Raw genomic sequence first — 21,288 nt, forward strand, 5'->3', positions numbered from 1 at the left:
GTGTAGTGCGGCTACGTACGACTGACACGCACACCGGTAGGAGTAGGTACCACACACGTGTGCGACGTACACGAGGGGAACTTGGGGTAATATTATTTTTTGATTATAATTAATGGGACGCGACGACGAAGATTTATTTCGCGGCGGACGTCGTACGGTTGAAGTCGACGATGTCATCGCAAACCGCAAAACCGGATACGTGCGCCCAGTCTATAATACCTAAATACAAACACACACCGTGTGACTTACCGTCAACGGCTGGCATGTATTACACAGTACACACACACACATACATAACGGGCGCGCGTACGACCGGATGCGAACGTCATGTGTTTTGTCATCTCCCCGAATGCACACGGATAGAGAAGGCGACCCATTGTAGTCGTTTTATATACTTCTTTAACTTATACGTTTATTATTATTTTCACAAACGTGCACTGCACGTGTATATACACCTAGTATATACACGACGCGTCCGCACTTCCTCCTTTGACGTAAAAAAAAAATAATAATAATAAAAATGATAAAATACGGGCGTGAAGGTGTTTTTTCTTTTGTGTACACACGTTGAGCCATGAGCCTCGCACGCCGCGTACCCGCTGCTGCTTCTTCTTTTTCTTACAGTCTCTTATTCTTTATACTCGCGGAAATGCATCCGACCCTCCGTTAACTACACACACACATGTATAACACTGTTTTTTATCTTTTTCATAAGCGCGACTTGTGTGTCACACGGTCACACAATCGAAAAAAAACGTCAGTACGGCGAACAACTTTTGGCGGGAAAACTACTCTAGTATTCTCTCTAGGAAAACGTCTCCGACGTTAGTACAGCGTATTGTAACTAAGTAATAATGTAGTATTAACAAAATGAACAATTAAAAACACAAAAAGTTGTTATATATTTTGTCGTCAAACACCAACGTATGTAATATAATATAATAATATAATTCTCAATGACACTTTCCGCGTGTTATATTCTTTTTCTACACACTACTTTCTATAAATATATACTACTTACAATTTAAATATATCGTTAATATCGGTCTAAGTTTTATAATAATTTATATAATTAAAATAGTCAAAATTAAAATAATAAAAATAATAGTAATAATAGTTATTGTGTCATAAATACAAGTGTTCATGTCTAATAAAAAATGTCCATTATGGCTGTATATGATATTAATATATCAAGTAAATAACCACATAAAATAATAATAGGTATCTATATAAATAAATGCATATTAAAATCGCTAATTCATCGATTAGAAAAAAAAATATATAATAATTAAATAATAATAATAATAATAATAATAATATTTGTAAATAAATATATAATAATCTCATTAATGTATATGTATAATATACATTACTTTAATAACGCATAAATATTTTTTTCTCACCATAACAAATTAGACTAGCATTTATATTGCATATAATATTTCTTTAACAGCTAATATATATATACACATATATATATAGCTGCGATTGAGTATCTGGTGATGAATACATTTTAAAAGAGAGAAAAAGGGGGTATAAGAGTTTAAAAAAATTATATAAATTAAATATATAAGTAAACTCTCAGCGTTTTTGGCCTAGCGATGACAGTACACGAAGACGAGACGATAAAAAAAAAGGAGTACAACGTAATAAAATTAAATGATTTTACGATTATTATTCGAATCTATAGTTGAACCGAGTTGTTTGTTATAGTTTTATTGACCTCTTCTATCTGAGTTCGTGTAGATGCAGGGAGCAAATAATTATTACGTACGTTGTTACACACTCACTACTAAGACGATTGTTAAATTGTAAAAATATTCATGGGTCGAATGTTTTCCCTTTTTTGCTTAATACTCGCAGTAATATAACATAATATTTATTTTACATGCACACCCGAGCGTCACAATATGTATAGAAGTATTGGTGTAAAACCAGGACAACAATACGTAAACAATATAATGTAATAATAAAAAAAATAATATGTGTAGTATTACAAAAATTTCGTTGTGGATCTGTAGTGAGCGTCAAGTTTCAATAAGTCTAAACAATATATTATAGGTATTAAAATATAGGTACAAAGTGGTAGTTTACAGGCGCGAAACAACCGTATGCCATAAACACTTTGAACGGAACGAAAATGAAATAAAAAATGAATATACTTTTAATTATAATAAGAACCCGATTATACACCCAAAAACCTTAATTACCCGCGGATTTCGTGTAACAAATGAGACGATTTATAACGTAGACAGATGTAGAAGGAAACGGACAAATGGTCTTTTCTGTAAATTTGTACGAGTTTTGGGGTTAGAGATCGTTGCGATTTAGGTACAATGTTACACAATATATTATAATATCGATTACGATTTTATGATACGTCCCCCCTCGTACAATAGATAGTCAATTTCGTAGTCAATTTCTTTCGTCGTCGGGTGGTTGATTGAAACTATTGTTCTTTTGCTGCTTTTGTTGCTGATAATAGTGATGATGATGTTGCTGCTGCTGCTGTTGGTAGTGGTAATTGCGGTTATCGGCTTTCGAATTTTTTGTATTATGTTCTGAAATCAAAAATTACATTACATTTAATTAAGAACAACAATTTATTTTAAACATATTATGTTATGGAGACATTTTGTAATACGATAGTCAGCACTAATTTTATAAAACTTTGTACAAACATAGGACTTGTTTGTTTTTCAAATTTAATTATTTATAATAACGCGACGAACATTTTCGACAAATAGTGGATAAAAAGATAATTACAATACGCACGCTTTAATCTTTGGACTATAGTTTCAACGGATCAAACAAATTAAAGTAATTTATATTTCTAGAGCATTTATTATCTAGTTTGATGGATTGTGAACTGTGAACGATCCTTCTTTATACAATTAAATAATTTACAAGCCATCCGCGCGTAGAAGAACATTATATTATTTCGTCGGTGTTTACAATTTCCGAACTTAGTACAAACTATTATTATATTGGCGAAGACAATAAACCGATTTTTCGTCCGACAGTTTTAAAATTATTATTAATAAATAATAATAGATAACAAGATTTAAATATTTGCGAATGATAAATATGTGCACTACATACTTATTTGGACTTAGGACACCACCAAAACCTAGTTAAATAAAAGTGAGGCGGCGGCGGCGGCTGCGAGTCATGGTTTAAACCACTTCATAAACGCGAACGATAAATAAATAAATAATATGTGTCGTTCACCGCATCTAAGCATCTAACGCATCTAAATTTACGACTCCATTTTATTTTCTAATAACAATTACAACAGCGGATGACACAGATTTAGAGTTTAAAAATCATCAATGTTACAGCCGTGCTAGGGATATGTTATATTATAGTTTATGACATGTGTAATATAATATGGAACCATAAAAATATATATTTATTGTTGAGATTATCAATAATTTTTATATTATCATAATGCAGAATAATTCACGATGGTAATAATAATATATAGCAAAATATATATCACTGAGCAGATGACAACCATGTCGATGACATCGGTTGCGCAATGTACTAGTCGGCCTATATAGTAGTTTATCATATTATTATTATTATAATTTATCTTTTATAAACAGCTTTATTTCATTTATTGGGTACCGTAAGTTACAACGTGTTACTTTTACGATGGTGAAATCGTTGATAAACCACAAAATTGGCAGTTTCCGCGTTAGAGCACGTTGTTGGTTCATTTTAATTTTTAGACGGCTTAAACCTTGACATTACAATAATTGTAGCGTAGTTCGTGCGATTTAAACGTCCAAACAATCTGATGTATTTACGATACATGTTTACGGCGATTCCCCGTTATTGAAATATTACGTACTTTGGACTTGGGACGTTTTACCGTATAGTCTAAAGATATTAATATATAGTAGTAAATTATATAATATAGTTTTATGTAGGGAATAATTTTTTTCTCTTATGATACGTATATTAAATTATTAAGTTATTATATATATATATATGTGTGTGTGTGTGCTTATGCATATATTGGTTTATCTCTGCTCTTTTTCGATAAGAAGTTATTATAATTGTAAAACATTATTATAATAATGCGTATAATAATAATAATAATAATATATAAAATCGTATTTACGTATATAGATAATATGGAGAGAAAAAAATGTGCGTGATATACTGATATTATGTTGTTACAAGAGTTATTGTTATTACGATGCACACGGCTTGTTGACGTTTTGAACATTATATATACATTTTTAAATACATTAAAAATAATATTATACCGTGTACATGATACCACTTTTCTTAACATTCAGTTAGATGTTATAATAATAATGCAAGAAAAAAGAACACAATTATTTACACACAATTATGATTAATATATTATAACAAAATTTATGAAGACTATAAATTTATCTATTGCTTTTCTATTGACAGAACTTCATAACAAAAAATTAAACTGCCTTAATTCACTACGCATTTAATATTTAGTCACAGTAATGTAGTTATATATTTAGTGTATAAATTACTTATTTTACAAGAAACCAAATTTTTTCTGATGCCTAGAGAAATTATTAAAAAAATAAAACACATCATCAAAACGTTAATGTTTAAATATGACTAATATGAAAAACCTTTAACAACGGCTCCGATATGCAGGTATGTTAAATTTTAACAGTGAAACAAACACTTGTATGTTATATCGGTATATAGGTAGTATTAGGTACATAGTACAGTTAGGTTAGTTATATAGATCCCGGGACATAAAGTCAACTTATACATAATATAAAACTATAAATTATTCATTGATATCGTGTATCTACTATTACTATAATATACTAATAATATTATTTTATACATAATTTCATAATGTTTTTTCAATCGTCAAAAACGATCTATACGTATATACATATATGCAGTAATAACCTATAAGTTATAAGTATTATTACACGGCGACAGTGACTTAAACACTTTTCCATACATATCATTTTCTCAATATACCCAGTGTTGAGTACAGCAATTGATAAATTTTGTTGCAACATTGCACCAAAGAAGACAAAAATTGAAGAAACTAACAAAATTTACAAAATTGATCGTCTTATTATAAAAATTTCAAGTGTAAAAAACTAACGACAAAACAAATAGAAAAAAAACCATTTAAAATTCAATACATAACAATAAATGCATCGTTGAGTGCACCTGATTAAACAAACCCGAAGACTTAAACACTCAAACATAATCCCTGAAAAACAACTTGCAAAGCTAGCTATGGTGACAAACCATTCTTATTTAACGCTCGTTGTATACCTAGGTACATAATATAATACAAAAAGTTATAAATTATTATTATATTTATTGAATTAAGTTTGTGTGCCTATAGAGAATTACATAGTTGTGTGATATGAACTTATTAAACGAAACCGAACGGACACAGAATTTAAAAATATGACAACGGAAATATGAAAAACTATACGCGTGTGCAATGTACCAAGAATCGCAGAGATGACCTAATCCTAATGACGCGTGTTCTGCGGTGAGCACATCCGCAAACGCAGGAAACACACTGTATATTACGTATCATGATATATATGTGTAGTGCACGCGTAACACACGACGGAAAAGAAACGGTGGGCGAGAAAAAAAATCTACTCGTTTTTAACGTCCTCCGCGGCAGCGGCAGCTGCTCGACTGCAAATTAACCACCTGTTGTACGGTGTGTGCGTGTGTGTGTGTGTACGCGTTCACCATCTGCAAATTTTTTTTCTCCAACTAAATCCTTGTGAGAAGGATATGGATGTTTACTTATTTATTATTTTTTTTTAATCTTTTGTCCTCTGTGGCAACAGGTTATATGCTCAAACGTGTGTGTGTGTTTCATCTAATACACACACACTACACTTGCAGTGTATACTGTATAGGGAACGACATGCATTTCACTATTGTGTTTCTGAACGAAACGCATTATCGGGGATGGATATATTGTACATCAATTCGCAGACGTGGTACGTCTTTCTAGTACGGGACAGTTAAAATAAAATATTGTCTCGCAACCACTTTTCCCCTAACCACCAAACCCTCTCAAAGGGTACACGATTGATTTTACTCTTTGGAATCGCATCACGTTTTACATTCGCACATAATATAATATGATATGTATATCATAAACATATTATATTACACCCAAGTATCTAACGGATTAGGAGGGACCTTAAACGATATACCTACTGAATTCGACGAAAGGAAACGGAGCAGTTGTTAGGCGCAGCATCGGCGCAACAATAAAACGTTTATCTGTGACCTAGACCTTTATGACGGCTATAACCTTTTGTCTACTTTTTTTTCGTTTTGCCCAGCCAATAAGAGAAGACACCGCGATAACTGTTCAAATGCGATTGTATGCGAAGACAAAAGAAACCCATCGAAACGAATAATTCGGCATTCAGGTCCGGCGGCCGGTTTCCTCGTATCCTACTTTTATTGTTGGGTGCATATTATACTACGATCGCGAACGATCATCGACAATATTGATTGCGTCACAAGACGATAAGAATATTTAGTATAATATTATTCCAAATACACGACGTACGACTTACATTAGATTTCAGGCGAGCGAGTCGGACAAATTGTGCGTGTAATTACGACAACGCGGTGTAATTATGTCGAAAAAAACTTATGGAAATTAGGCCTGAAATCGGAATGATAATGTCAAATGGTTGTAGAGAAAGAGTGAAGCGAAAACTATATTATTAATGTACATATTACAAACTCGCGAGTCGCAATGACGGTCGGTCGAAATTTTAATGGTGCGCACGGTGACAAAATGTTATAATATAGGCAAGAGGACGGCGGAGCGCGGAAACGAACGTTTTCTAGAACAAGCTACAAAGACCGCGGTTCAAAACAGGCCATTATGTTGTATTATTGTTTTTCAAGGTTAAACGACCAATTATTATTTTGTCTATGATAAAAAAAAAGTAACAATAATACACAACAGACCGATAGGTCGTCGTCGTCGACCGCCCGATTCCGAGAACCCAAATCGGAGTGTTTATCTGGAAAACGACAACGTGTTACAACCGGAAAAAAGCGTATCATCGTGAAAAAAATTGTACACGATCCAAGTATAACACAGTTATAAGTTATAACTTATAATTAATATTAGTATATTGTACTGTAATACATGTCAAAAATATATATATTAGACGTAATAAATAATAATAATCGGCGGAGAATGGCCGCGGCTGCTGCAGATAACGACGACGACGACGACGCGCAAACGGAATAATAAAAAATATGTTATCACGTGCGCGTTGCAACACCACATCGAGTCGCGTACCGAAGAGAGGAGAGTAAACTGCTCGATAACAGTATCACATAATAATAATTATTATATTATTATCGTAAAATAATATAATAATGTACATAATTTTTTTTTTTTTTTTAATCAATACATTATTATAATGGCAGTCGTACGCGATACGAGGAAATCCGCCGCTGATCGAGTATTTCGATTGCGTTGAAACCAAACAGTTTGTTTCGTCACCGCGACGACAATCGTCGTCGTCGTCGTCGTCGGCGTAACGTTCGTAGTAATAAATTATTAATATGCATACATCGGTAAGAGCACATATTAATATGATAATAATGTTTTATATTATTTTCGTTTTCCATAAAACGTAAACCGGTCGACGTTTTTTTTTTTTAATTTTTTTTATCTCGTCGAACAAAATGAAAAAAAAAAAAACCGAAATTCGTGAAAAAAAAAAACGATAATTCAAACATTATACGCGCGCGCGCACGCGTTCCGTCTCTCTCTCTCGCTCGCGCTCACCGTAATCTAGATGAGACGGTGCGCGCAGTACACGGTGAGGGGGAGGCGTAGGTCGGCGGCAGGTAGGAAAAAAAAAACTCGTCGAAAATAATAGTAATAATAATACGCTTTATTACGAGCAGCGTCGATCGGCGTGGAGAAGGTGGTGTATAAACGACGACCGATCATAAAACATAATAATATTCTACGCGAGCGTACGTCGAGTTTTTCCCGCCCAATTTATATTTACGAGCGCGCGCGCACCGACGAAACGGTAGCTGCCGTGTCGCCGGCGCATTACATTTTAAACGGCCTTGGCGGAGACATTCTCCGCGCGCGGACGCGTGTGATATCGGCGACGCGACAGGGACACACCGCTCTGGTCGGCCGATCAGTGTTTTTTGGCCGTGCGCCGTCCAAAACTCGTTTCGTATTCGAAATAAATTTTTTTTTTCTCCGCTGTTTTCCCCTTTCGTCGTCCGCCTTTTTATTCCTTCGACGTATTCGCGTTCGGTTTTTTTTTGCGCGCACAGCGCGTGCCACGGACACGTTTCCCGCCAATTTTTTGTCACCGCGTCGTCAAACGTTTCTTTCGCTTTCGCGGCCGACTCGCTGCTTACGCGTATATAATATTGCTCATCGTCACCACCCACCCCTCCGCCGGCGACGAAGGCCTTGGATCTCTCCGGACGAGTCGTTCGGCGGTTTTTTCGAAAAATAAAACTACGTGCGCGTGCACCGCGGACACGACGCACGTCATGAACGGCGTGCTCTTTTTAATGTTATTCCAACGTCGAGGAAACGTTCCGGGTGTACGATACAAATAACGATGTATAACGTGTCGTATTATACGCAATAGAGGTTTAGGAGAGAAAAAACTCCAGCCGTCCGTTTACGGACACGATGACACGTCGTCTCGTCGCCGTACGTTTTTTCGAAAAAAATACCGGTTTTCAAAAGTGTCACGTTCGATTTCGGTCGAGCGCGAAGAATGAAAAACGCGCGTTATTATACCGGTCGTATATATCGATCGTCGTTGTACGCGCGGCGCACGTCTCGTGCATTTTAAAATTTCAACCGACCCTCGCCCCCGCCGCACCCCCAACCGTCATGTCGACGCCGACCTACCAACACACACACACAACCATTATTATACCTAACCTAAAATCATAAAAAAAAGGATTTTTTTTTTTTTTTTACTTCGATCCCGACGGAGATCGTATTGTATACAACATGTATAATTTATAATATAATATATTATCATGTCGGATTACCGAGCCGGGGCAGATGTGGCGGGCGACTACCGTAGAGGTTTTGGCGGCAAAATACGTTCGTACGCCTTAGAGTCCTTACACATGCTACCACCGATGTACGGCGTACGCGGACCTGCCGCGGGGCCGACGGCGACGCCCGTGGTTCGTTTAGACGAGTACAACCGCAATCTCCCTCCATTTTTAAAACAATTTTTTTTCGACCTGTCGTTTCCAACTTCAAACATACGCACGGCTAACGCGCTTTGTGAGTGTGATTTATTGACAATTTTTTTTTCTATATTATTTGTGGTTATCGCGATTATTTTGTCGACAAAAGTTCATCTCGCGCGTGCTTGCACACACACGCTCGGTAGGATGTAATGTACTCTTATTTGTTTAATAAAATACTTTTAATATTAATAACAAAAATAATACATTAACCTCGAACGACGCGCGATATGTGTGTTTACCGTTTACGTAATACGACGACAACGACGACACCTAACCTAGCGGACTGTATAGTGAGGAGAGCTTCTTATTTGCACACACATACTGTCTGAACGCAAAAAAAAAAACATTTATACCGCAATTTACCGACAAAGACGACGAGAAACCAAAACGGTTTTCGGAGGGACCAGATCGATGCGCAGCAACAGGTGTGTAGGGACCGAGAGCACGTGTTTGGAGCGGCCGAAAAATATTTTTTTTTTTCGTACGCGTTCGATTGTTGTTAGTCAAAACGTTTTGTTTGGATGTTATTATCGGCCGGTCGATGCAATTTAACAGTCTTATAAAAATTTTTTTTCCGTCTAAATGCCAACGAAATCACACCACCGAACGGGTATGGGCGAACAATGTCGTGGATTTTATTTAAGTCGATCGGCAAAAAATATTAATATTGTTCGTCACGAATAAAACACGTATTATCGCGTGCCTTTCGGTCGACACCCGCGTCGTCGCGAACCGCGGCCGACGAGCGCGATCCGATTTTTCCCGCGCGTTTGATTGCTCGCCCGCCGTACGAACGGAAAATAACGGCGGGCGCCGCCGACGCGCCCGTAACTCGGCGCGCGCGACATTATCGATAATGATATTACGCGCAACAACGTCTGTGTAGCTCCGATCGCGCGGCGGCCATATTATCGCGCCGACTATCGCAGTGCCCAACGCCCAACGAGTGTACTTACCGCTGTTGTAGTGATGATGTAGCGACGACGTCGGCGGTGATTTGATCAGTCCCGCGAAAAAGTTGCGCCGCTCGCTCGGCGACATGCCCACCGGCTCGTACCGGGCCGCGAACTCGATCCGCTTCCGTTCCATTTCCGCCTCGTTTCGCATGATCACCATGAGATGGGCCCGCTTCTCGGGCGGACCGAATATGCACCGAACAGCCGACGCCCGCTGCCCGTTGCGCTGTCTCAGCCACCGTTCGGCCGCCGATTTCTTACCGTTTCCGTTGACGTCCGATAACACCATGGCTGTCTGTAAGTCTGTGCGTGCGTGTGCTGCTAGTGTGTTGTAAGTTTTGCTGGTTCGCGTCTCGGCGACGGCGGCGACGACGACGACGACGACGATGATTGCTCGACGGATTGTTGTTTCGTGGGAGCCGGAGAACGTATCGGCGAGCCGGTCGATGGGTTGGCGGCGGCGAAAAGCGACGGTTGGAAAATATTTTTTTCGAAAGAAGAGGAAAAAAAAATACGAGCTGTAAGGTTTTCGCGCGGACTGCGACGGCGAGACGGCGGCTGCTGCTCGACGGTCGTTGACGATTTTGAATTTGAAATTCGGTCGGTTGGATAACGGTCGCGCGCGCGCTCGACTGTGTCGATCGTTCCCGGGGGCGGACCGGCGGGGCAAGCGGCCGGCGCACAGTGTTGCCCCGACCGGTTTTGCGCGGGAAATCGACGACCGACGCGCGCTCTGCAAGCCGCCGTACACCGCCGCCGCCCCGCCACACCGTGTAACCGCTTCGCGCGGTCCGCGTTACCGTATATTATAATAAATACGGCGACAATACTATTACTACTACTACTACTACTACTACTACTACTAATACTACTACTAATACTACTACACTTACTATTCCTACTACTACTTCTACAGTAACGTTACGGCCTACGATGCGTTTTCGCGGGTCGCACGCATCGTCGAGTTTGGCGTTCACAAGATGATCGGTCATTAGTTATTATAATAATATTACAGTATTGCACGACCGGCCAGCTATAGAGATGTGACGTATTTTAAGACGGGTCGCAATTTCCGTTCAACCTTTTGGTCGTTTTCGTTTTCATCGTAGTCGTCGTAGTCCATTATTGATATTGTTGTTGTTATTATTATTATTACTATTATTTCACTATTCACTTTACAATGAACAGCATTGCAATAAAAAAAAAATAAAAAATAAAAAATAATAATAAACGCTCCGCATTATTATGTGGCTAGGCGTGTTTAGGCGGTGGGTTATGGACATACGATGTCACGGGTGAACACGTTTATTCAAAACCATAATCTGTGTTTCGAACGTCATTCTCTGTGCTGCAAACGGTTTTAATGTTCTCACGATCGATAAAATATAACAAATTTATGTTATCTGCCCGTCATCCTTGCAGTACTTTATGTTCTGGAATATTATTCTTTTCATAAAATCTTTTGGACAATCGATTTAAGTGTGGCGTAAATGTCGAATAGCAATCCACTGGAATATACATAGTACTTTTGTATTATATATGTATAAGTGTATAGTATATAATATATAATTTATGTTACTTATACACCCAAGTAGAATTGTATAATAACTAGGCGAAGTATTTTATTTTAGTTGCGTATAGTGGCGTAGGCGGCGGGTAGGCCTAGTATTCCCGGGCCTACCCACTTTTCTCCAAAAATAAATGTTTTATATCGTATATCGTAAATGTGTAATATAATATATGAAAAATATAAGTAGGTAGGTACTATAAGTTTTAAAATATAAAATAAATGCATAAATATAATATGCGGATGATTAATATATAACGTACGATATTCTATTACTTTTTTATTTAATAACAATATTAATTGATAATCTGTATATCAAAATGTTGGGCCTACCCAAGAAAAAATATCTAGCTACGCAACCAAGTTGCGTCTATGCCATATGTATTTTTCAAAAATTCATCCATTAAGGAGGTTAAAAGCTGTAAAAAGGGCTAAAAATTGGAAAAGGTATTTCTTGGTCGGAATAATGTTTATAAATTTATAAATTTAAGTTATAGTATACATACTCTATAATAGTCATTATAATTGTATATAGTTTTAACCCGTATTTCATATTTGAACACTCAAATGACTGATAATAATATGTGTAGTTTACATTTATCAGAGTTTAAGACGTCATAGTAAATTTACTGGCATAGTTTAATAAATTTGTCACGCAGGCAACGCCGTGCGGCATCAGCTATAGTATATAATGCATGTAAACAACGTACCTATACTGACTATAAATTCAATCGAGCTTTTAGGCAATTATAATGTGATCACACTGTTATACACATTATTACAATTTTAAATGATAGTGTTGTTTTAAAACGTTTTAACAAATCGCGGTCTGAAAAGAGGGACAGTTCATTGTTTAAAGCCTTAGATATTAAGGACAAATGCTGTGCGTTATAATAGAACGGCCCTACAATGACAGCATATTATATATACCGCACCATACGATTACAAATCGGTCGTTTTGCAATAATGCATCGGTCGTATATAATACATACTTACCTACATATTATTATACGATTATAATTTAAATTTACTGAGGCAACATAATTGTTGTATACGAGACGCCACGGTGCGGGTAATATACATATTGCTACTATTATATAGTTTTATTATAATAATATTTATGACACGTGTTTTTGTGTTCCGTCTGTATCGCGACGTTCGTCGGTGAATCACGGGCGTGCAAGGGTAACGACACGCTGCCGTAACATAATAAGTCGTAGTTACCCGCGTAATACTATCGTACTGTGTAATGTGTATACCTATGTCCTATATACCATATACCTACATACATTATTAATATTATACTTACGTCTGAGACTCTGAAAGGGTGGTACGACACCGTCCTAAATCCCGCGACAGATGGGTCGTGACTTGATTTCAATATGTATAAAATATTATTCCAACATTTTCCTCGTTATCTATCGTTATTTATATGGTTAACCCTTACCACAGACATATTGAATTTAAATCATTTACAAATGTAAATCAAATAGTTTTAAAAGTAGCCGAAATTTGTCGATAATTTACACTCGTATTATAACCGAATTTAATATATTAAATACATTTTTAAATCCTCAATGTTGTGTCATTCGTGGTACTTTATTATAGATCATAGGTATCATAATTGTTATTTGTGAATTGTGGATAAGTATATACCACTATTTATACGTATAATCTTGCTATTTCGCAGTCTCCTATAAGATATTTCACCTCTATATGGAGAACAATGCTAGATTTAATATTTTACTAAGTAAAAAACATTTAATTCTAGTAATTAAGAATAATATTATACGTAAATTATTTTCTTAGATTCATTAGTTTAGTTTGTTTACGTCATGATTCTACCCCGTCATAGATTAAATCTGCAGATGCAGACAGGCGCCCATGTGTATACTGCTGCTACACCTGGACCTAACCGTCCTAACCTATAAGTGCACCTATATATATATTACGTTCGTGTATAACAATTATTAAAAATTAATCGTTCGTAGATCTCATAAATCTCATTCAGTGCAAGAAGATTATATGACTGTGGGCGTAAACAAATATATAGGTAACCGCAGGCCGCTGCAGGATATATAATAATCCAGGTGCAGGAACCCGCGGTCGATCGTATATCAGTTTGGTTCTCGCGACTATCACAATACCTCCGGTTATATGTATACGATGGTACATTTATTTAAGGCTATATAGTATATATATTTAGATGTGATGATTTTTTTTTAACATAAGACTCGTTATTTCAAAAAAATCAATGTTTTTAAAAATATTAAAAAATAATATTTCATCGTTATTTAAAGTTTTAATTATTATTTTTTTTTTAATGATAATAGCGTAAGAATATTTTTGATTACATATTTCGAAGCAGAATATTTTTCAGAAAATGTTGATGTACATAAAATTAAAATTCCAACGATTTTATACTGTTTTAGATATTATTATAGTGAAGTAGTAAACCAGCATTTTTACTCATCAAAATATATGACACTATTGGGGGAGTATAAAATTAAAAATATATTATAGGTTATCATTCAAAAATATATAAAATTTAAAAAGTGTTAACGAGAAAAATACCATTTTTTTCTTTCAAAAATGTTGTGATAACTTCAGTTTATGTAAAACAAAATGTTTTTGAAATAATGAATACTAATGCATGTGGTATATTTTACGTTAACAATAATTATATACGCTGTGGTTTAAATATAATTACGTACTTAACCTATTGCATACTTTCAGTTATCTATATACTTTAAGATTGAAACCATCATTATGATGAACGATTATATTTTATGAAAAAATTAAAAATTAAAATATGAAATGGTTATTGTGACTATAAAGTTGTTTTAGAAACACCATACAACTGAAATCGAGTAATTATACTATTATATATAGTCATATATTACTGGTTCAACGAATTGTAGTTTATTATAATTTGTATATTCATTATTTACTGCGGCTTACTGCCACTCGACAACCACCATAATATAATATATTGTATACAATTTATAACAATAAACATTAATTTAAAACACATTAACGTATCGTAATATATTATAATATGATGGTATATAATCTACTGAAGGATACCGCGGGAGTACACGTGTAGTCTAAATAAGTATAGTAGTGTTGGGGCTTTTTAAGACTATCCAGGATGGGATGATTGAGGCAGCGGGGTAACGACTGTTGCAGATGGAGTTCCGTGCAATGCTATCGTTTTAAAAAAAGTTTTAACGCTGGCGGGACACCCTATATCCGGGTAACACGTGTACTGCATATATATATATTATATATACGTGAACACGTTCATTATAACTTATATATAAGTACATTATAATTTATACATAAATAGAATTTGAAATTTCTCCTCGTTTACATGGTCAATTGTCGATTCTATAATACATGACGTATAGTAATAAACTATACAAATAGATATACTAATAAAATAATTTGCGTCCTACAATTCATTGCGATTTAAAAAAACTATTTTAAGTAAGCAAATTATGTAATGACAGTTTTTTTAACATATAAATCTATATATGTTTCAGTTAAATACTTAAGTTTTGTCAATTATGTTGGTATAATATAACTATTAATATACAAAAATATAATTTTGTAACAATAACGTGAATAATGTAAAAAACTCTAATATTTCTATATAGTGTAGCAATACAAACATTTGCATTAAATTCACAATCCTATTACTTTTTTGAATTAAAAAAGTAATTTTATTTTGTCATGTTATATTTTAGACTGTATACTATAGTGTCTGTTTTTTTTTTTATAAAACGTATATATATAATGCACCTTAGTAGTATATATACGTTATTAGTTTAGTAGTATTGAACCATATGTACCTAAATACTTAATATATTTATTATATAGTATATACATATTTTTCAAAATACCAAACACATTTTCTATGAAAAAAATTAAAAATTAAAAATATAATTTTCTAAAAAGTATAAATGAAAAACACATCGAATTAGTATTTATTTAAACGATTCTAGTTCAATTTAACTCTATGGAAAGATTAAAAAACAATTACATAAATAAGGTATTAAAAATCAATATGTTTTAAAAATTTCAATTACTTTTTAATACGTTGCTGAAGTATTAGACATATTTAATGAAAAATAGATTACTTTTGAATAACCTTATAATAGTTGTAAAAATGCAGCTTTATAAAATAAATTATTATTTACAACTTATTAAGCATTAACTAAAATACTAAATAATGGTTTTAATGTAATAAATACCTTTTACCTATGTATAGTTTTGTATAAATTATCAATATTAATGTGTTTATAAAACGAATTCTAAAGAAATACAATGCAATGATTTACTTTATAATAAAAAAATAATTGTCCGTATTTATAATCAGAAATTTGTAAAATAAAACTGTGTAAGGTACTGAAATGGTTATTTGAATCTGATTGATATCTTATCTAAAATATTTTCCGAGTAAAATTAATCGATATGCAAAGTCATGAAATGTATCTGGTTATAGCAGTTGGCACTAGACTGCTTATAATAAATAAATAAAAAAAATGTATTATATTATTTTAAGAATAATGCTTTTTTTATAACTATTATTTAACATCGTATTGTTTGCGTTTTTTTACCCTCTTCTCGTTAAATTTGACAATACTTATATTATGTTGACTATCTCGATTCTCGAGTTAAAAAAAAATAACTCTTGAAAACAATTTGTTTAGCCAAAAGCCTTTTGGTGTGCATATTGCGTCAAGTGTTTTATGTCAACGTTTTAAAAACAATTCAAGTTCACCCTACACTCTTATTAGTTCTTGTACATAATGCAATCGTTAGAAATATTTTTAAAAACCATTTTAGATTATGATGGGAGTTTATTTACAATATAATTTTACACAAACACTTCTGCTTGAAAATAAAAACACAAATACACTTAGTGTTCGTGAAACCTAACCCTCTCTAACTTCTTATACACATATATATATATGTGTGTATTACTTCTGACTTATACATATATATTTATATTTTATTATTCTTGTATCAGGTATCAGTCACACATAGTTCATATAGGATTTATACACTATAAGGTTTTTTTATTTATTAAAGTATAATATACAGCGATATATAACATATTTATATGAATTTATGATTAAAATTTGTTATAATTAAAATATACAATAGAACACAGATATTATCTGTACGTTGAAAGATTAACTGTCTTCTTTAAATTATTTTTAAAAAGTATAAACTAATTCTTTGTTTTGACTAATCATCGTTTATATGCATAGATTATATATTATATCCTACGAATAAAAATCAACACTTAAAAATTTTTTAATGTTACAATAAACATTTTTTCATATAAACCGACTTCTATTTCTCGAAAATCAATGCTTTTTTATAAATTTAATTAACTGTTTATTAATTCAATGTACGTCTTTCTTAAATTAATTATAATTAATTCTACTGGTATTATTTATTGATTTTCCTAAAAAAATAATTATTATTTGTACATATATTAAAATAAGCATTATTAAATTTACTAATGATTTTTCGTTCAATGTAGTGTAAACTCGGCATAATATAATATATTGCATGTGGTACATGTTCTCAACTATTCAACAAAATGAATAAAAACTCAAACATAAACCTTATATAATATACACTCAAAATATTATTATATCGTATAGGAGAGCTCTTATATTATAATATTTATTTATGTTTGATAAAAATCTATAACCGAATTTATATGCTATATTATGACGGTTAAAATATAAAGGCATACATTTTGAGCTGCAAGGATTTGTATAAAACACATAAACTAAACGGATTTTTAAGAGTACCTATACATCGATTGTTTACCCACCTACGTGAAACGAATAATACAAATATAATAGCCGTGATCCCGTTTCCGCTTGATCCGCCCCGATGTGGCTACCAAATTTCTTTTTGAGCCGATTGTAGTATACTTATACTATATATATATATATATTATAAAATATTATTATTATATTATGTGTAGCTAGTATACGATAACTACTGAAACCGAAGGGGTTGAGTTTAAAAACCAAAATCACGGGTTTATATACGATAAAAATTACCTTTTTTTTACCACTTTAACACACTCTTACGGTTAAAAAACAGTCAAGGTGTAATTTACCGGAAACCGCAAAACAATATCGTTATGTATAATAAACGTGGTGCTACTATATGTTATACATACGTGCACTTTCAAACAATAGAGTTAATATATTATTATTATATATATAATACACATATTATACATTTCAAACATCAATACTATTATTATTAAATTGTTTTGTCCAAAACGAGATTGGTGATGTGTGTGTGTTATGTAAACCGCAAAGTCCAGCTGCAGGTTTCGATAGTCTCGACTTATTGGGCGTACACTTCCGACGTGACCGCAAAAAAAAAAAAATAAAAACGTATAAAACGAAAATCATATACTATACGGGTAAAACATATTATACGTTTGGAAAAACAATAATTAATAATTGACCAGATAGCGCGGTGTGGGCATATAACTCTTTTGTGCCAACCCTCGGAAATAAAAAGGGTAGGTGAGGTACATTATATGTATTTTTTTTTTATATACACATCGTCGTGTTATTAACTTCCACCACGTGCCCGGACCGAACAATAAAACGCTTTGTTATAATAATATAATATATATATAGGTACCCATATATAGGACTCATAGAATAATAAAAAATAATTATCGGTATTATCGAAATTGTGATTGACAGCTGATGATAATCACCGCCGAGTGTATATTATTATTATACACGGACAGTATACTATATATTTAATATTTATATACGTACATAGACATGAGCATATATGGAAAACCAAACACCTGGGCCGACGCCCGACGATTACATAGGTAATTTTGAAAATTATTATTTCGTGGACCAATCAAGCGTCGCGTCTGCCGCGCGTGCATAGACTTCAATGACGGTAGGAGGGGGGTCGCTAGAGGGACTCTTCGCATAGTCCCATACACCGAACGAAAACAATAGTGAATCTGTCGAAATTTTTAATTTTAAACGTACATCGTGGTTTATGTACCAAACTCGTGGTTCATAAACACGCATAAATGTAGAGTACCTATAGGTACTCATCTACATAATAATATAACATGTATTGACTCATCACTTGTAAGTTACGATGTACGCTTTAGTGTCTTGCGAATAAATAAATAAACTAACCGTAGCTGATACCTACAATTTTATTTGTAAATGATTTTTGATAAATCTGTTAAAATTTCAAACTGTTGTTGACATTTAAATCGGACAAAATTTTTCTATACTCTTTTATAATCAATACCTGATATATATCATTCTACATTATGTATTATGTTAGCATTACGTATGTTATATGCTCATTAATCTAAGTATTAAACAGTAGACAAAATAGAAACTACTAACTAGTGCTTTCACCTTAGGTTTTTTAACTTTTTGAAAATTTGATATACATACTAAATCAATTTTACTCCAGGTCAAAAAATTCTGTATACTTATATAAATGTACAGAAAAGTTTATTGTGACCTATGATGTCATTAAAATTTCAATCACTTTGTAAAATGCATGTAAATAGACAATAATAATGCATATGTTAAAAGAAATAACGATTGGAAATTGGAATTCTGAGTGCCAATTTTTTCTAAATAATGTCTAAATTCAACACAAATTTTAAATTTATAATTTCATACACTATTAATAATATTTTATGAAACTACTTAGTTTTAAACGTACTTACTTATATTTGAATTAGAATGTATTTTTTGTGAAAAATGTTTTAAGAGTGAATTATTGAGTTTGATTGGCATCAAAATTATTTCAATCAAAAAAACATGATAAACTTTTTAAAATTCAATATTTATACTATATTATAATGTTATTAATAATTATTATTGAAATTATTATAAAATATTAGATATGTATGTAACTATTTTGACGGTTAATTATAAAAAATACAATAAACATTATATCGCATTTAATAATTATCAATATACAAAAATTATATTGTAACTTTTATTATATGTAATACATATTATGTATTTTACATAAAATAACTAGTTAAAAAAAAGTATTTTTGTATTTATACAGTACTTTAACTAAGAATGCTCTTTATTCTATAGAATAACTACTAAGTTCTAATAACGAGATTGTTATTTTGTGTATAGGTATACAAGAAAGCTGCAATTTCATACACTAACAATACCATATATATATATATATATATATATATAATGTGGTGCATAATACGTTTACCAAGTATTCAACTATTCAAGCATTGCATGTCTATGCAATATGCACAAGTGGCACTGTCGCAGCATCATTTTTATTGAATTAAACGATTACAATTATTATACGTTCACTAGACACTAGTGGACTATAGTGAAAACGACTGTACGAAATAAACGTCATAATTATTATTACAATATGCTTGCGTATAAATTCGTTGCATAATTACATTTTCGACGAAACGAACTCGCATTAATGATATTTGTATAATATAATTCAATATTGTATTATTACACAGTCGTCGAAAGTAGGTATGTATATACATATAAATACATATGAAAACGAAAGGTATATCGAGTAATATTCATGACGGTGCAAGTTAAACACCGGTTTCTGTTTAGCGTATGTACGAGAGTACGTAAATGGAACTCGTGTAAATAATATTATAATCGGAAAGGGGATCCTTTACGAGGCGCACGCGTGCCAAAAACGTGTCTGCCGTTCGCCCCGTGCTCGAAAGACTGCACTATTTGTATTATATTTTTACATTATAATTTATATATCTTGCATAATTATCATCAAACCAGCCGTTTGGACATGGTTTGGACGATATTTTTTTTTTTTGGAAATTGTACCCGCCGCTGTTTACATTACATTTTCCGGTCCGTTTTACTGCAGTACGATGTCTAATTTAATGAAACGAACTACCGTGTAATTTTATACATCACGGGCCATCATATATCGATACGAGATCGAGATAGTACGATATAGTTGAACAAATAATTAATGACAAACCATTCGGTCTTGCATAACACCCATATGGTCCGGAGGTCTATATATAATATAATATATTATTATATATATACAGAGAAAATGCTGCGGCCGACATGAGGCGTGTATGTTTTATATTTAGAGATAAAAAAAAAAAATAACCATCAGTAACGCCTTAACGAGCGGCAGTATAATATTATTAGAGTGTGCCAAATTCGAACGAGACCACCGTGATGTTATGTGTATTCAGTGTATGAGGCTATTTATAAATGTGTAGTATAATAATATATTACAATATTATCTATCCATTGAAAAATTATCAACACGATAAGTCATCGAAACGCCATTTAGACCTTCCGCAGATAAGATTATTAAAAATAATAACAAACGTATCGCGATTGCCATTTGAACCACATATAACATGGTACATCGATTAAATGTGTGTAT

General features: G+C 33.2%; 1 protein-coding gene across 1 annotated transcript; it reads right to left on the minus strand.

Annotated features, from left to right (window-relative positions):
• Positions 1–878: 878 nt before the first annotated feature.
• On the minus strand, positions 879–10,930 carry LOC114126511 (myb-like protein I). The gene is made up of 2 exons (XM_027990470.2): positions 10,245–10,930; positions 879–2,561 (listed from the first exon to the last, which is right to left on the minus strand). The coding sequence occupies exons 1-2, from the start codon at positions 10,531–10,533 to the stop codon at positions 2,416–2,418; spliced, it is 435 nt and encodes a 144-aa protein (XP_027846271.1). The 5' UTR covers positions 10,534–10,930; the 3' UTR covers positions 879–2,415.
• Between the last annotated feature and the right edge of the window lie 10,358 nt (positions 10,931–21,288).

The sequence above is a fragment of the Aphis gossypii genome, chromosome 3 (genome assembly GCF_020184175.1).
Source record: "Aphis gossypii isolate Hap1 chromosome 3, ASM2018417v2, whole genome shotgun sequence".
Classification (NCBI taxonomy): Eukaryota; Metazoa; Arthropoda; class Insecta; order Hemiptera; family Aphididae; genus Aphis; species Aphis gossypii.